Genomic DNA, 22,026 nt, shown 5'->3' on the forward strand with positions numbered 1-22,026 from the left:
GCGTTCCTTTCAGTGTGTGTGTACTGATATGAGAGACCTATGGAGTGCGTTCCTTTCAGTGTGTGTGTACTGATATGAGAGACCTATGGAGTGTGCTCCTTTCAGTGTGTGTGTACTGATCTTTGAAGTTTATGGAGTGTGTTCTTTTCAGTATGTGTGTACTGATCTTTGAAGTTTATGGAGTGTGTTCCTTTCAGTATGTGTGTACTGACTGATCTTTGAGATGTATGGATTGTGCTCTTTGCAGTCTTTACAGGTCACTGTCAGACCAGGCCATCGCTCCATCAAAGACAACAAAACTGTGGAAAAGTTGAAGGTAGGATGGATACTCACGCTTGCAATTACAACAGTGATTTGAATGTGTCATAATGTTGTGTTTTTCTTTGTTTAACAAAGTACATTTGCCCTATTAACAAAGGTGTGCCTGGAGGAAGTAGATCACTATGTCAAGCAAATTATGTTCATGTTGCACTTACCTTATTTGGAAAGTCTTTGGGGGGGAGGAGGGGAGATTTTTTTTTGTTTTGTTCTGTGAAGAGGTCATCAACATTGGAATATTTTATTTTTGTTTTTTCTTATTCAAATTTCTGTGAAATAATGTAACTTAGTCTAGACATGGCCATTAAATTTTGAAGCTGTGGTTATGCACGGATGTAGTATCAATGACCATATTACCAGGAGTGTTTGGCTCAGAAATGATGTGTATGTCTCTTCAGTCTTCAGCAGAGACAATTTAGTGGATGGTGCGCGTTTTGGCAGTGTTTAGGAGTCCTGGTGTTGTGGGTTGTTGACATTTGACACTCTGCACCTTACAGGAGCTTCAAGCGGTTGTTGACCGCTACTCCAAAGAAGCCAGCAGCTGGCGGTGCAAAGAAGAAAACCTGCAAAAGAAAGTGGCGGTGAGTTTTCTTGGGTCAGTGCCTGTGCTGCAGGTACATTTTGTGATTCACAGAAACCTTTTAGTGGATTAGTCATAGCAACTGGATTGTCAGCATCTGATTTATTGATGTTGTTTATGTTAAAACATCAGCTTGACTTCTCAGATATAATCTCTTAAGATATTTCTTCATTTTTTTTTTCTTTTCTGCAGAAAATCATTGAGGAGTTACTGTTTTACAACATTTGTCAAGGGACACTTCAGTTGTTTTTTCTTGATGTAACAATGTTCCGATGCAAAGTATTTTGCAAGGATCAGGGAAATAATTCACATGGTTTCTCATGAACTTGGAAAAAAATGAAGAAAAAAGATGTATATGGAAGAAGTTCTGAGATGGACCATTTTTCACATAGAATTTAGCAACTAGACAATGTTGTCCACAACAGCCTGACAGGAAAAGCCTGACACTGGATGTAAAGGAATAAAAGGACAATGGCTTGCATCTGTGTCAAAGATCATACCACTGACAAACAGAACATCAACACATTCAAACTACCAGTAAATACATCTTCACATGAAGATTAACGAACTTAATTTGATGAAATAAACAAACCAAAGAACTATTGTTTTGAAGAATAATAAGATGTCCTCATTTCCAAACGCACACACAGGCCTTGATCCCAAATCCAGTAAACAACTCATCTACCTAGTCATTATAACGTGACATCCATTACCCACCACTTTTGACACAAGGAAATAAGGCAATTCACTGTCAATAAAAGTGATTTCTTTACTGACGCCTTGTGTGGACAGAAACTGGAAGGAGAGCTGAAGAGCCATCGCCACAAGGAAGGGCTGAGCCAGCAGACCAAGGAGTCACTGATGACCAAGGTGCACGTCTACCAACAGGAGGTCCACATGCAGCGCAAGCTCATTCAGGTCACCACCAATTAGTATCATTATTGATGCTCACATAGCACTTATCTTACGTCAGATACCAAGCTTCGCATTATTATTATTGTTGATACTTACATAATGCCTATCTTGGGTCAGAAACCAGCCTCTAAGCACTTTATAAACACGGAGTCATTTGCACAACAGGCTGCCAACCTGGGTAGAGCTGACTGACAGCTGTCTTTAGGCACTCATCATTCGTTTCCTGTGTCATGCAGTCAGGCTTCAGTCACGCTCACACATACTCATGTATACTAGTGGGTTTTTCTTCAGAATTTTGCCAGGAACAACCCATTTGTTGTTGTGGGTTCTTTTAATGTTTGTTAAGTGCATGGTGCACACAAGACCTTAGTTTATTGTCTCATCCGACTGACTGACATTCAGACCACCATTCAAGGACCAGTGGAGGGAGGAGTAAAGATCCCTCTCTGTATGTAGGACTTGAAGGCATGGACATGAGTGTGCTGCCTGGCTTCTCTGTGGTGTCCCCTGTGGGGATGCTGAGGGGCTCTTTCAGTGTGAATAGTAACCCCCATCTTCTGGAAATTCTGTGCTGGGAATTTCCTCTTTTCTAGTGCTCTTTTTGTCACTGCTTTATTTTACTTTTCTTTCTGCCTTGCTGGTCCATTCGTCTATTTTTTTTTTTTACTAGAGAGACTTGAATATCTTTTCTTTTTTTTTTTTTGTTTGTTTGGGTTTTTTTGGCTGATGATTGGGCACTCTTGCTATGTTGTATTCTTTTTTCAGCAAGGACATGTGAGGTGCCCGTTGTTAGCAGTATTTGTTTTTTTATGCCTGTTATTGTGTATAATTTCTGTGTTATGTATATGAATCATATTTATTTTCAGGCTTTTTTAATTCCTAATGTCAGAAATTGAAGGAAAGGTCAATATCAGAAGCATGTCTTAGGTTTTTGTGCATGAATGTGATTGTACTGGTGCCTAATTTTCTTTTCCCGGTTGTTGTTGTGGTTGTTTTTCATGGTTATACTGGACCAATATTTACAGTTTTTCAGCTGTGATCTGTCTTTGTGTGGTTGGCTGGATTCTCTGTGGTGGTGTGCACATTGTATGATAGCTCACAGTCTGGAATGCTTGTTGATTTCAGGTTTATTTGTGGTTGATTTTGTTTGGCGGGAGGTGTATGCGTGTGGTTGTGTATGTATTTTATATATGTGTGTGTTTGTGTATGTGTGTGTGCATGTGTTTGTGCTGCTAACATCTTGTTTTCTTTTCATATTCAGGAGCTGCAAAAGAAAATGCGAAGCTACTTGGATGACCAGACTACTATTACACAGACCGAGGCAAAGCTGAAGGTATGCCAACTGAACTGTTCAAAAACAAACAGCACATCACACTTATTCATGTTCCATTCTGCTTGTGTTTATCCCTTAACCATTCCATCACCAGGGTGTGCAGTATCTTCCATCACCAATGTTTTTTTGTGTTTTTTTCCAGTCATGACTTGCAGTTATTCAGGTTCCATTCTTCTTGTTTTCATCCCTGACAAGTCTTTGTGTTGGACATGGACAATGAAACGGTTTGTTCTTTGAAACAAGACAAAAGTGCACAATTCGAGGCAGGTGCTGGTCAGTGCTGCTCATCCTCTGGCACATGGGTAAATAAAAGGTACAGAAGAGCAAACCCAGACACTTCCTCCAAAAAAAAAGTCTGTTTAAACACTTCAAACTTGACATGTGCACACACTGGCAACAGGAGAAAGTTGCAGCCAGGGAATGGCATTTAATCAAGGATGGAAAATATGTTAGTCTTTCGGATGAGACAATAAGTTGAGGGCCCGTGTGCAGCATGCACTTTGTGCAGGTGAAGGACCCCATGACAACTAAACAGATGTCCCTGGCAAAATTATGTTGAAAAAAAAACCCCACTTTGATAATGATAGTAAAACAAATACATTTGCAGACAGAAAAAGAAGAAGAAAAAACCCTTGCAGACAGAAAAAAAAAGAGAAAAAGAGTGGTGCAGAGGTCCCGTGTGCATTTTGCACTTCCTGCAGGTGAAAGAACTGATGGCAACTAAACGAATGTCCCTAGCAAAATTATGTAATTAAAAAAAGACCCACTTTGATGATGATGGTAAAACAGGTGCATTTGCGGACAGAAAAATAGAGAGGAAAAAAAACACTTGCAGACAGAAAAATAGAGAGGAAATAACCACTTGCAGACAGAAAAAATAGAGAGGAAAAAACCACTTGCAGACAAAAAATAGAGAGGAAAAAAACACTTGCAGACAGAAAAATAGGAAAAAAACCACTTGCAGACAGAAAAATAGAGAGGAAAAAAACCACTTGCAGACAGAAAAATAGAGAGGAAAAAAACACTTGCAGACAGAAAAAATAGAGAGGAAGGAAAAAACCACTTGCAGACAGAAAAAATAGAGAGGAAAAAGCCACTTGCAGACAGAAAAATAGAGAGGAAGGAAAAAACCACTTGCAGGCAGAAAAATAGAGAGGAAGGAAAAAACCACTTGCAGACAGAGAAATAGAGAGGAAATAACCCCTTGCAGACAGAAAAAATAGAGAGGAAAAAAACCCTTGCAGACAGAAAAAATAGAGAGGAAAAAACCACTTGCAGACAGAAAAATAGAGAGGAAAAAACCACTTGCAGACAGAAAAATAGAGAGGAAATAACCACTTGCAGACAGAGAAATAGAGAGGAAGGAAAAAACCACTTGCAGACAGAAAAATAGAGAGGAAAAAAACCACTTGCAGACAGAAAAATAGAGAGGAAATAACCACTTGCAGACAGAAAAATAGAGAGGAAATAACCACTTGCAGACAGAAAAAATAGAGAGGAAAAAATTACACTTGCAGACAGAAAAATAGAGAGGAAAAAAAAACCACTTGCAGACAGAAAAATAGAGAGGAAAAAACCCACTTGCAGACAGAAAAAATAGAGAGGAAAAAACCACTTGTAGACAGAAAAATAGAGAGGAAAAAACCCACTTGCAGACAGAAAAAATAGAGAGGAAAAAACCCACTTGCAGACAGAAAAAAAGGTGGTGCTGCACAATGGCAACATGCTGTCTCCAAATTTCACACAGAGAATTTTGTTGTGGCAAAGGAATTGAATACATTACAATGAATAACAGCACAATACAATGCAGTACAGTACAATACAGTCAGTACAATATAATACCACACCAGATGGTGAGATCATACCATGCCATGCCATGCCATGCCATGCCATGCAATGCAATATGATACCTATTGGTTTCAAGACATTCCACACAGAACAGAGGAAACCTAAATGTTGCCTCACTGTCATGCTGGCTGTTTCATCTTGACCACTCCATTTAGAAGTATTGAATGCAGTTCAGTATCACTTTATTAATTCTTTATCAATTAAAAAAATATTAGTATGTTTATTAGGTAGCTTACAGACCGTAACTTTTTTCACAGGAAAGATTTTGTACTTCCATCATTGTTAAAAGTAAATAAGAAAATAAAGAAGACTGTAGACGAGACTGAGAAGATAGTGCAGCTATACTTTGAGAGAGGTGGATACAAGTGATGTGTGGAAGGAAATGTTCACCAAGAGTTGTTGCTGCTTCTTTGTTAGTGGGCTGTGACTCCCACGTTCATTCCTGTGCACGAGTGGACTTTTACTGTCTTTACCCCTCTACCATGTAGGTAGTCATACTGTTTTTGGGGAGGGTGTTGTTGCTGATACAGCACATGGTCTGTTGGGCAGGACCTTCAGTTTCTGAACCTGGACAGTGCAGACATACTTTGAGAGAGGACAGAAAGAGACAGATACAAAAGGCGTGTGGAGGGAAACGTTGACCAAGTGTTGTTGCTTACACAGCATGTAATGTTTTCCACAGGACCTTCAGTGCCAGAACCTGGACCTGGAGGGAGAGCTGTTCACTGTCAAGCAGGAAGCAGAAGAAACACGACAAGCCTGCATGGACAAAACACGGGTGAGGCAAAGCTCTGTCCAGAAATTCCACCTGCTGCCATTTTTCTCCTGTCTGTAAATTAGCTTGTGGTAGATGAATATATCACTCTTTGATATGTTAAGCGACAAGATAAATGCATGTACAATGGGTCTGCTGAGAGGCTGAAACATGGGTCATTCAGGAAAAAATATTGCAAATTTGGCTTGGGGGCATCATCAGTCTGAAAGCCTTGTGTGTGTGTGTGTTTTCAGTGTGTGTGTGTGTTGTGTATTCAGTTGTGTGTGTGTGTGTTCATGTGTCTGATCAGTATATCACTAATTATGCGTCCTGAGACATGACCCTCGTCAGTCTGACATAAGGTGCCGATTTGAATGTGTGAATGTGAAGACGGAGAAATGTGCCTGTCCAGAATTAGTTGTGTCCACCATCATTGTTTGTCTCTTCCCTTGTCCTCAGGAAATGGAGGACATTATTGCCAAGCTGGAGGTGGCCCAGAAACAAGTGCAAGAGTACCAGGACAAATACTCCAAAGAAGTTGAGAACACTGACATCAAGTAAGTGATGTGTTGATGTGGCGTTTCAGTTAGGCTTTTTGTAAGTGATTTGGTGTGTGACTGAGAGATTGATATGTAACTCTGTGATCAGTTCACTGTTCAGTTGATAGGTTAGACACCAGGGTGAGGTGACAGGTGTGCAGAAAACCACAGGGGTACACGCACGCCATTCTACGCCACAACACGCAGCACAACATGACGCAGTGCACCACACCACACACACATGCACGTGCACACATGCACACACACACAGCACAACACAACACCACAACAAAGAGCTGAATGCATTTAAGAAACAACTGAAAATGAAAATTTAAAAAGTGCTGAAAACTGAACATCAATACTGCGATATCTGCCTGTCTTTTTTTGTCATCAGTATAGTAGAAGAATTTCAATATTCAGTTTGGCTTTGCTTTTGGTTTATGTAAAATTTTCAGTCTGGTTTGAAAAGGTCAGGAAGAAGCATAGAATTTAGTATAGCTACATGTGTGGGGACCCTGCTTACTCTTTGCGCACAACTATTTTGTCTGAAAGAGAAGAGATAGTTGGATTTCTGGCAAAATGTATCACAAAAGTGTATAGAGTTGGAAATAATAAGTTATTTGGTTTATGAATTTTTCTGAAACATACAGTGGTTGTATAAGACTTTATTACAGCTTTCAGAGAAGATAGATTTTGTTGGTTTGAAACTGCTGGTTGGTTTGACAAGACGTGTGGGTAGGTATACATTTGTGCTTGTGTAGGTGTGGATGTATATAATGAGAAAGTTTTATATATGTATAAAATTTTGTTGTTTTTGCTATTTTTTGTTCTCTCAGTGTTTTCTGGGAACTGGTTTGTTTTCCCTTTGACTTGAAGATTGTGAGTCATAATCAATAAAAAAAATTTTTTATCATTAGCATGATTGACACCTGTGTGCAGGAGCCGGGAGATGGAGAAGCAGGTGTCGGCCCTGGTGGAGGAGCGGGGCAGCCTGGGTCAGCAGGTGAAGTCACTGCTGGAGCAGGTGGACAGCCTGCAGGGGATGGTGGACGAGGGACGCTCACAGGCCGACCGCCTCTCTGAGCGCAACACCCTGCTGCAGCGACAGCTACAGGAGTACAGCCAGCGCAACGCCGACCTCATGAAACAGGTCTGCCGCTGGCGTGGTTCATGTTCTTTGCTTGGTTGTAGTCAGGAAAGGGGTGGTGTCAGGGGCTGAATGCCCACCCGTCAGTTCTTCAGACCAGTTGTAGAGAACCCAGTATAATGTTTAAAGGGTCACTTTGTTTATAGTCCATCTGACTGACCACAAAGGGATTGTTTCAGGGCTGAATACCCATCAGTTCTTAAAACTGGTTGTAGAGAGCCCAGAATACTGTAAAATGTCCTTTGTTACAGCTCAGCCAACAGCAAAGGGATTGTTTCAGGGCTGAATACCCATCAGTTCTTAAAACTGGTTGTAGAGAGCCCAGAATACTGTAAAATGTCCTTTGTTACAGCTCAGCCAACAGCAAAGGGATTGTTTCAGGGCTGAATACCCATCAGTTCTTAAAACTGGTTGTAGAGAGCCCAGAATACTGTAAAATGTCCTTTGTTACAGCTCAGCCAACAGCAAAGGGATTGTTTCAGGGCTGAATACCCATCAGTTCTTAAAACTGGTTGTAGAGAGCCCAGAATAATGTACAATGCCCTTTGTTACAGCTCAGCCAACAACAAAGAGATTGTTTCAGGGCTAAAAAGCAGTTGAGGAGAATGCAGAATAATGTTAAAAGGGTCAGTCAAAAGGACATTAAAAGACCATTTCACCCACATCTTGCCCAGTCCCCATGAAGGGAAGGGATGAGGCAGTGCTTAATTGCTGCTGTTTTGTGTTTACCTCCAACACCACCAGATACTGAACGACTATGGGATGGTTGACATAGGTTTTTTGATCCTCTGGCTGTAGAACAGTACAATGTGTAACACATCTCTACATGCATTGGCCTGGGAGACCTGAACAATCTCCAGCTTCCCTTGCACTAAGAACGTCTCTACATGTATTGGCCTGGGAGACCTGAACAGTCTCCAGCTTCCCTTGCACTAAGAACTACCCCAGTCCTCACACCCTTTATTTCTTTAGGATTAAAAACACTTTTTCTTCTATGCTAACAGAACAAAAATCTTGTCATTTTTATCAATCTTGTCATTTTTATAGCTATTTATGTTCCGTTATATTTTGTAAACATGAAGTAAGATAAATATTTTCAACTTCTCAGTATTTTAGTGTGTTATGCAGTTTTGTCTACGTTTTTGTTGTTGCATATACTTATGTTCTTGTCTCTGTGTACATTTTCTCCAGGTGGAGTCCTTGCAGAAGGTGCACAAAGAAGAGGAGCAGACAGCGTCCACTTCACGAGTGGAGCTCCACTCTCAACTGAACCTCTTACAGCAGCAGAACGATGACCTTCAGCAGCAGCTACAGACTGCTCACCGTGAGCGACACGACCTTGAAGACAAGACGCTGACCTTGCAGCGGGACACGGAGCGGCTGAACCGACGCATCGCTCGACTGGAAGGCGTGGAGACGGAAAAACGGCAACTGGAGGTCAAGCTGGAGAGCATGAGTGCTCTGGAGCGTGAGAAGAAACGTCTGCAGCTGAGGTTGTCTCGCTTGGATGATTTGGAACAAGAGAAGGCTCAGCTTCAGCTGAAGGTACGTCCTGTGTTTGTGTGATTGTCTTTGGAGAATCTGTTTTTCATATATGAAAGATTGTGTAAAAGATTGGAATGGTTAGAATGCTGGATACCATTGATATAAATGTATTTGAGTTGTATCCTGTTTACTGTTTTTCCATGTCCCTGAACACAATGTTTGATTTCATTTGATATTTTAAGCTGTTGTATAAAACTACGTGCTGATATGCCAAACCTTCAACAGAAGTGCTACTTAGATGTCACTTATGAGTGTCTTAAAAGCCTTCAGGAAACTGCCAAGTTGTCAGACATATGACATCCTTTTGGGCAGACTGATTTTTAAAGACCAATGAGCATCCTTTTGGACAGAGTAATTGTTAAAGACCTATTACCATCCTTTTGGACACACTGATCGTTGATTGAAGACCTATGGCTATCCTTTTGGACAGACTGATTGTTAAAGACCTATGACCATCCTTTTGGACAGACTGATTATTAAGGACCAATGACCATCATTTTGGACAGACTGATTGCCAGACCTATAACCATCATTTCAGACTCTTGACTGTTAAAAGACATATGACCATCCTTTTGGACAGACTGATTATTAAGGACCAGTGACCATCATTTTGGACAGATTGATTGCCAGACCTATAACCCTCATTTCAGACTCTTGACTGTTAAAAGACCTATGACTATCCTTTTGGACAGACTGATCGTCACACCTATAACCATCCTTTCAGACTGACTGACTGTGAAAGGCCACTGATTATCCTTTAGGACAGACTGCTTGTCAAAGACCAGTGCCCGTCATTTTTGACAGATTGAGCGCTTGGAGATGACGACCAAGAGCCTGGAACTGGACGTGAAGGAGGCCAGGAGGGAGAGGAAGGAAGCGGAAGAGAGGAGCAGGCAGCAGCAGCAGCAGCAGCAGGCCCAGGAACAGCAGCAGCAGCAGTCCCCGTCCTCCAAACGGCTGATGGTGGACTTGCTGCGCAGCGAGAAGGAGGAGCTGGAGCGACAGGTCACAGAGCTGCAGCACCTCAACGTCTCAGCCAGGGAGATGAAGGACCAGCTGGAAGGGAAGGAAGTGGAGGTCACCGACCTCCGAGCCACCATCAGATCCCTGGAAAGCAGGGTGGAAGAGGATGAGAAGAAGCTGAAGGAGGCAGCCGACCTGAGGGCCAAAGTGAGGTCTCTGGAGGGTCAGGTCAGAGAGGGTGAGAGAAGAGAGCAGGCGTCCAAGGAGCTGAGAGAGGAGCTGGACAGGAAGGACGGCGAAGCGGCTGCACTCAGGAGCAAGGTGCGGTCACTGGAGGGACAGGTGAAAGACGCTGAGAGAAAGATGGCAGAGGTGAATGAGCTGAAGTCTAAGGTGAGGACTCTGGAAGGTGAGGTGAAGGGCAGCGAGGGAAAGACAGCGGAAGTGATTGAACTGAAAGCCAAGATCAGATCCCTGGAAGAAAAGGTCAGGGAGAGTGAAAGGGAGGCGGCAGAGGGAAAAGACCTCAAGGTCAAGGTCAGAGCTCTGGAAGACAAAGTCAAGCACAGTGAGACCAAAGGAACAGAGATGAATGACCTGAAGACCCAGATACAAGACCTGAAGATGAAAATTACCTCTCTAGAAGATCAAGCCAAGGAGAGTGAGAGGAAGTCAGCAGAACTGAATGACCTCAGAATGAAGATCCGATCCATGGAAGATGATGTGAAGGACAGTGACAGAAAGACAGCCGAGATCAATGAGTTGAAGGCCAAGGTCAGATCGCTGCAGGACCAGGTCAAGGACAGTGACAGAAAGGTCACAGAAGGCAGCAGCCTCAGAGCCAAGGTCAGAGCCTTTGAAGGTCAGACGAAAGACACAGACACTAGGGTGAAAAGTTGCGGGGAGGGACAGGACCGAGAAAGGATAGCACTTTCAGCTGAGGTGAGGGACCTCAAGTCCCAGCTGCGCATGAAGACGAGCTGCGTGGAGCGGCTGGAGCAGGAGAAGGCGGACCTGGAGAAGCAGGTGAGGGAGAAGAAAAGCGGCCTGGGCCGCACCCCTAGCGTGGAGGGCCGCAGTGGGCTGGTGGAGCGTCTGCAGACAGAGAAGGCGGAGCTGCAGAGACAGGTGGAGCGGATGGAGAAGGAGCGAGACTCCCTGAGGCTGGCCACACCCAGCAGGCTGCGTGACTCGGGCAGCAGGGACTCCTTGGCCGTCATCAGGGAGAGCGGCGTCAAGATCCGTGCAGAACTGGAAGACAAGGTGCAGAGGCTGGAGCGCGTGGTCAGCGAACTGGAACGGAAGCTGGAGATCTCCTCGGGGACCAGCGTCGACAAGGACACCTTGAAGAAGGAGATCGAGCAGCTGAGGATCCAGATCAAAGAGACGGCTGAAGCGGAGAGTCGGGAGGTGGTGCCGCAGTCCCACTACGACAGTCTCAAAGACAGCCACGAAAATCTGCTGGAGCAAATCAAGGATCTCCAGAGCAAAGTGGAACAGCTTCGGGATGAGAAGATGCTGCTGGAGAAGTCCTCGCAGGACAGGGTGGAGGCTGAGAAGAAACAGCACGACCTTGAATCCAGAGTGAAGAGGTTGGAAGAGGAGAAGTCTGAGCTGAGAGGAAAGCTGTCAGACCTGGAGCAGCAGCACAGGTCATTGGAGAGGGAGCTGGCGGCAGAAAAGAGGTCTGCCAAGGAGGAGGTGGAGAAGGCTAAGGGGGCCAGGACCTCGGCCTCCAGCAGTCGGCTGGTCGGGGACCTGACACAGGAAAAACATGCCCTGGAGTCCAAAGTGAAGAGTCTGGAACGGCAGCTTGAGTCTGCGCAGGTGACTACCATACCCTACTTCTTTCTGTTTACTTCTGCTTATCAGTCTGTCTGTCTCTGATTGACTTGTAAGTCAGCACAACAGGGTACATACAGCATGCACTTTGGGATAATTATTTTTGAACAATTTATTTTTACAAGAACTTTTACCAATATTTCAAAAGTTTTACTGTGGTTAACATTGTGTCTGTTGTTTGTTTGCTGTTTGTAATTGTTAGGAATGTTTATTGTGTCTGTTGTTTGTTTGCTGTTTGTAATTGTTAGGAATGTTTGCAGCCATGTTGTTTGAGATTAGTTATTTGTTTTTGGGTTGATGTGATTAAAAAGAAAGAGTTTAGAAAGAAAGAGTTTAATTTTTCTTCCAAAGTATTGATCTGTGTAATGGTAATGTGAAGACTGTTTCTTTTGCTTTCAGCTTTGCATGTGTATACATTATCACACCGAGCTTTTTGAGTTAGCCTGGAATTTCAAACTGCATGAAAGTGAAAGTTTGTGTCTTTTTGTTTCCATAGTTGCATTTCTTCTCTTTCACACTCACCAGTAATCACATTTCCACCACAGACAGGCTTGACCGACCAAAACAAACCCTTGTAATTGTATCATATTGTTAATCTCCCAGAGTCGCCGACAGTCCCATGAAAACAAATCTCAGGCAGTGGCACAGCTGCAGGACGAGAAAGCGGAGCTGGCAGTCCGGGTGAAGACCTTGACCTCAGAGCTGGACAAAGTGAAGCAGGAGAAAGCGGCACTGGAAGGCCCGGCCAAGAGTCTGACGGCTGACATGGCCAAGACGAAGGAGCAGAAGAAGGAGCTGGAAAGCCAGGTCCACATCCTGACCACACAGACGTCTCAGCTGAAGAGTGAGAAGGCGGAGTGCCAAAAGCTGCAGACGGAGGCTGAGTCGCGGGCGGAGTCGCTGCAGCAGCAGGTGAAGGACCTGATGGGTGACGCCAGCAGGCTGCGGCAGGAGGTGGCGCAGCTGGAGGAGGCAGCAGCCCGGCAGGAGGTGGAGCAGGTGGAGAGGGACGCCCAGGACGACACGGCACTCATGGCTGAGCTGCGCAAGACCAACGCCTACCTCTCCACCAAGGTGGAGGAGCTGGAGAAGCACCTGGAGCGAGCCAACACTCGCCCTGGCTCTCGGGATGGGGTGAGCTGGACAGTTTGTGTGTGTGTGTGTGTGTATGCATTTTTATCATTTTCAAGCCTTTTCAGATTGCATTTCAATTTTGTTCCCCCCAAGAAAAAAAAAGGTGCTATCATATATCCCAGGTCCTTTTTTCTTTTTTCCAATGCGTCCATTTTCTCTGCCACTTGCATGCTGGAAAAAAACGACAAATTGGACCTCATTTTCAGCTGCACTTAGTGCATGTAAAAGAACCCACAGCAACAAAAGGGTTGTTTCTGGCAAATTTCCGAAGAAAAATCCACTCTGATATACATGTCTGCGTGTTACTGAAGCGTGACTGAGTGACATTGGAAAAGGAATGACGAGCGCATGAATGCAGCTTTCAGTTGGCTCGTCCCAGGTAGGCAGCCTGTTGTGCAAATGATTTTGTGTTTAGAAAGTGCTTTGAGCTTGGTCTGTGACCAAACTGCATGTTTGGTGCATTTCTGTTATGCATGTGTGGGTGTATGTGTGAATGTGTGTCTTCATGTTTTACATTTATTCGCTTATTTATCACCATTGTTGTCTTTTTTTTTTAAAAATTTTATTTTTATTTTTTATTTATTATTATCATTTTATTAGTATTACTATTATTATTACTACTACCTTTTTCTATATTATAATTATTATTCATTTATTTATTTATTTATGTAAGCTTATCTATTATTTATTCCCCCGTTTTTTTGTTTTTTTTGTTTTGTTTTTTGTTTGTTTGTTTTTTTCTCAAGGCCTGACTAAGCGCGTTGGGTTATGCTGCTGGTCAGGCATCTGTTTGGCAGATGTGGTGTAGCGTATATGGTTTGTCCGAACGCAGTGACGCCTCCTTGAGCTACTGAAACTGAAACTGAAACTGTGACCAAAGATAGGCACTATGACAGTGTAAGTCATACTGACACAAAGTTTTTAAAGCGTATAGAGCTTGGTCTCTAACTGAGAATAGGCACTACATCAGTATCCTTCTTATTCTTCTTCGTTCATGGGCTGCAACTCCCACGTTCACTTGTATGTGCATGAGTGTGCTTTTACGTGTATGACCGTTTTTACCCTGCCGTGTAGGCAGCTATACTCTGTTTTCGAGGGTCTACATCAGTATGAATAATGATGTCACTCAGGTGTCTCGAGACATGAGTGTGCTTTTACGTGTATGACCGTTTTTACCCTGCCATGTAGACAGCCATACTCTGTTTTCGAGGGTCTACATCAGTATGAATAATGATGTCAGGTGTCGCGAGACAGCCTGGTGGCTGAGCTGCGCAGGGAGCTGCACGAGTCCAACTTGGCAGTCAGTGAGGCTCGGTCCCTGCTGTCGGCCGGCAAGCGGCAGGAGACGGAGTTGAAGGAGCGGCTGGACAGACTGCAGCGTGCCCTGGACAACGGAGCCATCATGCGGGCCAGCAACATCCAGCTGGCTGCCGGGGCTGACCAGGAACTGCGTGTGCTGCGCTCACAGTATGAGACCCTGCAGCGACAGTACAAAGTGAGAGGGCTGGGGGATTCGTTGGTCAGCATGGGGTTTGTGCTGCGTGTGGGGGGGTGTTTTGGATGGGCCTGAATGGTTTTTGTATAGTCATTATGGAGGTGTTTCAAGAATCTTCATCACACATATTATTGGTCAGCGTGTGTTTTGTGCTGCGTGTTGGTGTGTTTTGGATGGGGATGAATGGTTTATGTATTGTCAGCATTCAGGTATTTTCAGATCTTCATCTCACATATTATTGGTCAGTGTGGGTTTTGTGCTACATGTGGGTGTGTTTGGATGGGTGGGAATGGTTTATAGTAGGTGTTGAGATATTTTCAGAATCTTCATCGTACTTATTGGTCAGCGTGTGTTTTGTGCTACATGTGGATGTGTTTGGATGGGTTCATAATCAGTGTTGAGCTATATTTCAGAATCTTTGTTAGCTCTTTTATATATTGCTGCCCTTAGTTTGTTGATACACATGTGTTTGTGCATTTTGTCCACATCCGTGTATGTTTGTACTTGTGTGCTTGCTAGGGGAGTGACATGGCTGGTGCATACGTGGGCAGAACTGCAGGTCATGTAAAGTGAGAAGAGCTTGGTGGGGAAGAGGGATAAAGAAGCAGATAGATGAGAATTTTTCTTGTCAAGTGTGGGACTGTGTGTTGCAAGCAGTGTAAAGGCATATTTCCATGTTTAGCGGGCAGTTGAATGTTATGCAGATATGTGTATCTTGGGCATGGGAGTGGTAATCACGGCAGTTGGTCAGATAATCAGAGCTGGTTTGATTGGTAAAGAAAAGACATTTGACTGAGGAGGAGAAAAAAAACAACAACAAAAAAACCAGCAGTGAACAGTGGCAGTGTGTTCTATGTGCAAACAGCAGAATGAATTTCATAGTACAGCACAAAATGCAAAAAAATGTAGCTCTATGTTCGGATAATGCATGGCTGTGGCAATGTAAACTGAAGAGGTTACTCACAACCAGCATGGAATTCCACTTTTATTTGATCATTTTATCAATACTTTTTTTTTTGGTTTGTTTTTGCACAGAACCTGGAGGAGCGGCAGAACGGCTCTCACCGAGACAGGGCGGCCACAGTGATGGAGATCACACTGCTGAAGGACCAACTGCAAACCAAACAGCAGCAGCTGGACATGGAAACCAAGGTACGCCGGCTCTGACGCACACCGCTGACCCATTGCTTTGACACTGCTGGCTTATCATGCACAGGCTGCTCATTGCTTTGACACTACTGGCTCATCATACACAGGCTGCTCATTGTTTTGACACTGTTGGCTCATCATACACAGGCTGCTCATTGTTTTGACACTGCTGGCTCATCATACACAGGCTGCTCATTGCTTTGACACTACTGGCTCATCATACACAGGCTGCTCATTGTTTTGGCACTACTGGCTCATCATACACAGGCTGCTCATTGCTTTGACACTGCTGGCTCATCATACACAGGCTGCTCATTGCTTTGACACTGCTGGCTCATTATACACAGGCTGCTCATTGCTTTGACACTGCTGGCTCATCATACACAGAGTGCTCATTGTTTTGACACTACTGACTCATCATACACAGGCTGCTCATTGTTTTGACACTACTGACTCATCATACACAGGCTGCTCATTGTTTTGACACTACTGGCTCATCATACACAGGCTGCTCATTATTTTGGCACTGCTGGCTCATCATACACAGGCTGCTCATTGTTTTGACACTGCTGGCTCATCATACACAGGCTGCTCATTGTTTTGACACTACTGGCTCATACACAGGCTGCTCATTGTTTTGACACTGCTGACTCATCATACACAGGCTGCTCATTGTTTTGACACTGCTGGCTCATCATACACAGGCTGCTCATTGTTTTGACACTACTGGCTCATCATACACAGGCTGCTCATTGCTTTGACACTGCTGGCTCATCATACACAGGCTGCTCATTGCTTTGACACTGCTGGCTCATCATACACAGGCTGCTCATTGCTTTGACACTGCTGGCTCATCATACACAGGCCGCTCATTGCTTTGACACTGCTGGCTCATCATACACAGAGTGCTCATTGTTTTGACACTACTGGCTCATCATACACAGGCTGCTCATTGTTTTGACACTGCTGACTCATCATACACAGGCTGCTCATTGTTTTGACACTGCTGGCTCATCATACGCAGTCTGCTCATTATTTGCTTTGTCGTCGCTGGCTCATCATACACTGCTCATTGCTTTGTCGTCGCTGGCTCATCATACACTGCTCATTGCTTTGTCGTCGCTGGCTCATCATACACTGCTCATTGCTTTGTCGTCGCTGGCTCATCATACACTGCTCATTGCTTTGTCATTGCTGGCTCATCATACACTGCTCATTGCTTTGTCATTGCTGGCTCATCAAACACTGCTCATTGCTTTGTCATCGCTGGCTCATCAAACACTGCTCATTGCTTTGTCATTGCTGGCTCATCAAACACAGGCTACTCACTTTGGTTAAAAGAGACCCCTGGATCCTGACCACAATGTTTTCAGTGTTACATAAGTCAGCGACTCACTGTGCATACAAATTCTTGTTTAATGCACATACCGTAAACTCTGTGTGTGTGTGTGCGTGTGTATGCGTGCTTGGGTGCATCCATGTGTGTGTGTGTGTTCCTGCAGTATACATGAATGAAATGTATTGACTGTGTATGTCCATCAGAAAAGCCAGAGGCTGGCATCGCTGTGTATGGAGCTGGAAGATCAGATCAAAGACATGGAAGCCATCGTCGCTGAATCGGAGAAACAGGAGGCTCAGTGGAATGATATGAGGTAAACTGTCAACTGACCATCGGTCAAACTGTCAGTGTGTATCTGTATGTTTATCTAACTGTCATTTCTGTTTCACTGACTTGGTTTTAGAGTCTAATTTGTTTGAAAATGAAAATTTGAAAAGACAGTAGATTAAAAAAAAAAAAGAAACGAAAAAGAATTTCACATTGTGTATACCATACTTGTTCATTCAACAATAGCAGTGCAAGTTGATGTATTTTGACAGCTTTAAAAAAAAAAAAAAAAAAAAAAAAAAAATTTTTTTTATCAAATGTGAGTTCAAACATCTCAAGGGAGAAGCCATTTGACTTGAACGTTCAACATTTTCACCTCCTTGTGCTGACAGAGAATGGAGACAGTTTTCAGCTTACCTATCATTGTGTGATCAGTGTGTTTCCATTCTGACCCCTTAAACCTTTGAGCCCTGACCACCGCTTTACTGGTGGCAGAGAAAAATGACATAATGCCCAGCCACCAGTTGAGCGGTGCATAAACACTTGAAGCGTGCAGAGTCTCAACCTGGCCCGTCAGGGCAGAAATCAGGGACAAAACGTGTGAGAAAACAACTGTACACAATGCAGCAAGTAACTGATATGCTTGATGATTTATTGGAAGTAGAGTATGACAATGATTACTCTGATAGTGAGGTGGAATTCAAATCGGATGATTTTGCTACAGATAGTGATGTTGAAAATGAATCTGAGCATGCAGAATCAGTTGATCAAAGGAGGCGTGTCAGGTTGAGACTCTGCACGCTTCATGGTAGAAATCGATCTTTTTTATCCAAAGCACATGCACAAAACACAGTGAAAAGGTGCGGCAATGTTTGTACTACGTTCGCTGACGTCAGAATATTACGGTTTTTCTGATTGGCTCTTCAATATAAGTCAACCAATAGCAAAACATGACACAAGTGTTTATGTGCCGCTCAACCGGTGGCCAGGCATTATGCCACCCCTCCCCACCACCGGTAAAGCAGTGGTCAGGGCTCAAAGGGTTAACTGCAAGATGATTATATAGGGACTGTTTCATGGCTGTAAGTGGGTGGTTACTTTTGCCAGGCACATGTGAATCTGAGTCTGTAGAAGTGAACTGACAGATGGTGAACACCGCTCATTCTTGTGAAAGAGACGCAATCCACAGTCAGAGGTCATTACAAATTATGTCAATAGCTAAGATTGTGCTTGATTCCTGAGTTATGATTGTGGTTTTTAGATAATTCTAAGCGGGATAGTGTCAGAGCACATGTTGATGTAGAAGCTTGCAGAAATAATACCAAGTGCTGAAACTGTCCTCAGCATGACACGGATCTGGACTGTTCACATAGGTCTGCATATTACAAAAACTGCATCGAACATAGATAGAAAGACAGATATTCCATACATATTGTGCAGACACACATTTGACATTGTCATGTGTAGACTGTGCTTTGTGTGACAGGGATCTAGACTGTTTATGATTTATAAAGTTTGCTTAATACAAGTTATATATACAGTTGCAGGTTTTGTATTATGCAGACTTTGATCTAAACACTCACGTGACATGGAGTCATGGACGGATGCACAATACTTGTACACATTGTGAAATCAAGAAATCAGTTCTATTGATGATCAGTATCTGATGGATGACTGATCTCTTTGTGTGTGATCTCTCATCACCTATACACATGTACACTTGCATACACATGCATACCCACAAAACCCATACACACAAGTTTACATGCACAGGTACACACTGCTGCTGATGTTGGTGATACCTGTGATGCAGAATAGAACTTGTTTTTACATTTCATTATCGTGTTCCCCTCTTTTTGTATGTGTTGTTGTTGGTGTTGTTTTTTTTTGTTTGTTTTTTCAACACACTTAAACAAGGGACTACCAGCAGTCCATGTGTCAGAAGTTCCAGACACAGTGACTAGGAGAGCTATGTGCTTCACTGTGCAGGCAGTCGTACGAGAAAGCGGTCAGTGAGCGAGAACAGGAACTGGAAGCAGCCAATCAGAAAGTGCAGGCCCTGGCTTTATCCAGGTGAGGGGCTGAGGGAGTCTGTTTGAGTATGGGAAAGAGAGAGAGAGAATGAGAGAGCGGGTTGCTGTCATCAGCAAACAGAAAAACTAAGAAATAAGGTATGGGTGGGGAGGGGGGGATGAGACACAGGCCATGACCTCTCTTAAGGGGGTGGTTGTTTCATACAAGTGACACTTGATGCAATGAGGGGAAGGAGGGAGGCAGAAGGAAGAGGGGGGTATGAGAGAGTGAATAAAACTTTGACAGTAAATTTTTTTCAAGAGATATATACTGAGTGAAATAAAAAGAGACATGGACACAAAGAAGAGAGAAATAGTGGGTCAATTAAAGAAAAAGATCAAGGAAAAGTAGAGAAAGCGTGCAGAAATAGATTTGGAAAGCCTGAAGAATGATAAATTAATGGTTTCAAGATGTACATATGACTGACACCGGATGATCCACAATTTCCTATCTGGGTTCATGCTATGTTTTAAAAGTTCTTAAGAATTTGTAAAGAATAACATACCTTTTTTAAATCCTTAAAAGTCATTAAAAATGAGCAAGGCTTGTAAACGTTTTTAAAATTTGGCCACCATATCGCTGATAACAAAAAACACCAAAAAAATATTGTTTCTTTCAGTGGTAAAGCACAGCTGCCAAATGTTCCACCTGAATTTGATTTTAAAATAATGATTTAATGGAGAAAAAAACAACAACCAACCGTAATCACAAAAGAAATGCCAGCACTCAAAATGTTATGCATTTCATCGAGGTTCCTGGCTTTTTAAATTTCAGGCCTTTGGTGTTTTTTAACAGTTCAGTCTTTCAAAAAAATTGTTAAATGATTAAAAACCTACATGAACCTGCCTGCCCCAGACACCCCTGTGCATGATGCAGACATGTCCTACCGTCCGGATTTGTTCATATCTGTTCCGGGAAAGCAATGAAAATGTTACTGTCTTACGAAAATATGAAAAACTTGTGGCCATCCCAAGAGAAACAAAATCGCATGCAGTTCATTTCTCCAGGTGATTGCAGTGACACTTCAGATACACATGACCTGCATTTTGTCAGAACTGGAAACGTAGACCATGAAATGAATCGGCAAACTAACAATGCAACGAAGAGGTACGCATGTAAGCACTACTCTGAAAAGATTTTAAGCAGTGACGAAGACGATGCAAGAGCAGTAGTGTCGACTACAGCTGTGCAGTGAGCTCAGTGCTTTTTATTTTGTGTGTGTGTGTGTGTGTGTGTGCTGTTCTTTGACTGTGAGCAGTGGTGTTACTGGTATGTTGTGGATTTTTGGAGGCTGTAGTAAGTATTGAGATTGTGGTTGCCAGAAGGCATGTGAGATGATGGTGGGGTGGGATGTGGCAGGAACACAGTATTGTGGTTGTCAGAAGGCATGTCAGATGATGGTGGGGTGTGATGTGGCAGGAACACAGTATTGTGGTTGTCAGAAGGCATGTCAGATGATGGTGGGGTGTGATGTGGCAGGAACACAGTATTGTGGTTGTCAGAAGGCATGTCAGATGATGGTGGGGTGGGATGTGGCAGGACACAGTATTGTGGTTGTCAGAAGGCATGTCAGATGATGGTGTGATGTGATGTGGCAGGGACACAGTATTGTGGTTGTCAGAAGGCATGTCAGATGATGGTGGGGTGGGATGTGGCAGGAACACAGTATTGTGGTTGTCAGAAGGCATGTCAGATGATGGTGGGGTGGGATGTGGCAGGAACACAGTATTGTGGTGGTCAGAAGGCATGTCAGATGATGGTGGGGTGGGATGTGGCAGGAACACAGTATTGTGGTTGTCAGAAGGCATGTGAGGTGATGGTGGGGTGGGATGTGGCAGGAACACAGTATTGTGGTTGTCAGAAGGCATGTCAGATGATGGTGGGGTGGGATGTGGCAGGAACACAGTATTGTGGTTGTCAGAAGGCATGTCAGATGATGGTGGGGTGGGATGTGGCAGGAACACAGTATTGTGGTGATCAGAAGGCATGTCAGATGATGGTGGGGTGAAATGTGGCAGGGACACAGTATTGTGGTTGTCAGAAGGCATGTCAGATGATGGTGGGGTGGGATGTGGCAGGAACACAGCATTGTGGTGATCAGAAGGCATGGGGTGGGATGTGGCAGGAACACAGTATTGTGGTTGTCAGAAGGCATGTCAGATGATGGTGGGGTGGGATGCGGCAGGAACACAGTATTGTGGTTGTCAGAAGGCATGTCAGATGATGGTGGGGTGTGATGTGGCAGGAACACAGTATTGTGGTGGTCAGAAGGCATGTCAGATGATGGTGGGGTGGGATGTGGCAGGAACACAGTATTGTGGTGATCAGAAGGCATGTCAGATGATGGTGGGGTGGGATGTGGCAGGAACTCGGTGGACTCTCGGGTGGGCCACCTGAGCCAGGAGCTGCATAGTGTGCAGTCCCAGCACAGGGCCGAGATGGACAAGCTGAACAGACAGATCAGGGAGGAGAGGGCCAGAGTGCAGCAGCTGACTAGTAAGGTATGGCAGGCCTGGGCTGTGGGCAGTCAGTCTTTTTTTTTTTTGTACTTATTTTAAATTGAAAATATATACTTGTGTTCTTCTACTCTCTCTTTTTTTTTTTTTATTCAATGCATTATATTTCTGTCATTTGTATGGGTTTCTGTAGCTCCTGTGAGGGTCTTCTTCTTTCTTTTGTGCTTTCCGTGTCCTGTCTTTTGAATGAAGTTCTGTTGTAAAAATTTGTGTTTTGCCCTCTTGAGTTTTGGGAGGGAGGGTGGGTTAGAGTGGAGAAAGCTTGAGTA

At 43.8% G+C, this 22,026-nt stretch overlaps 1 protein-coding gene across 1 annotated transcript in view; it reads left to right on the forward strand.

The window, feature by feature from the left end:
- Positions 1 to 22,026, forward strand: part of LOC143274829 (uncharacterized) — an 80,949-nt gene that overhangs the window by 27,001 nt on the left and 31,922 nt on the right. Inside the window, exons 15-29 of the mRNA XM_076578769.1 lie at positions 248 to 316; positions 816 to 899; positions 1,691 to 1,816; positions 3,075 to 3,146; positions 5,677 to 5,772; positions 6,208 to 6,305; positions 7,227 to 7,437; positions 8,626 to 8,979; positions 9,784 to 11,769; positions 12,388 to 12,918; positions 14,159 to 14,413; positions 15,449 to 15,565; positions 17,105 to 17,214; positions 19,158 to 19,241; positions 21,607 to 21,742. Coding sequence (XP_076434884.1) covers positions 248 to 316; positions 816 to 899; positions 1,691 to 1,816; positions 3,075 to 3,146; positions 5,677 to 5,772; positions 6,208 to 6,305; positions 7,227 to 7,437; positions 8,626 to 8,979; positions 9,784 to 11,769; positions 12,388 to 12,918; positions 14,159 to 14,413; positions 15,449 to 15,565; positions 17,105 to 17,214; positions 19,158 to 19,241; positions 21,607 to 21,742 — 4,329 coding nt within the window. The remainder of the gene's footprint in view (positions 1 to 247; positions 317 to 815; positions 900 to 1,690; positions 1,817 to 3,074; positions 3,147 to 5,676; positions 5,773 to 6,207; positions 6,306 to 7,226; positions 7,438 to 8,625; positions 8,980 to 9,783; positions 11,770 to 12,387; positions 12,919 to 14,158; positions 14,414 to 15,448; positions 15,566 to 17,104; positions 17,215 to 19,157; positions 19,242 to 21,606; positions 21,743 to 22,026) is intronic.

This window comes from Babylonia areolata, chromosome 29 (assembly GCF_041734735.1).
Source record: "Babylonia areolata isolate BAREFJ2019XMU chromosome 29, ASM4173473v1, whole genome shotgun sequence".
NCBI classification, from domain to species: Eukaryota; Metazoa; Mollusca; class Gastropoda; order Neogastropoda; family Buccinidae; genus Babylonia; species Babylonia areolata.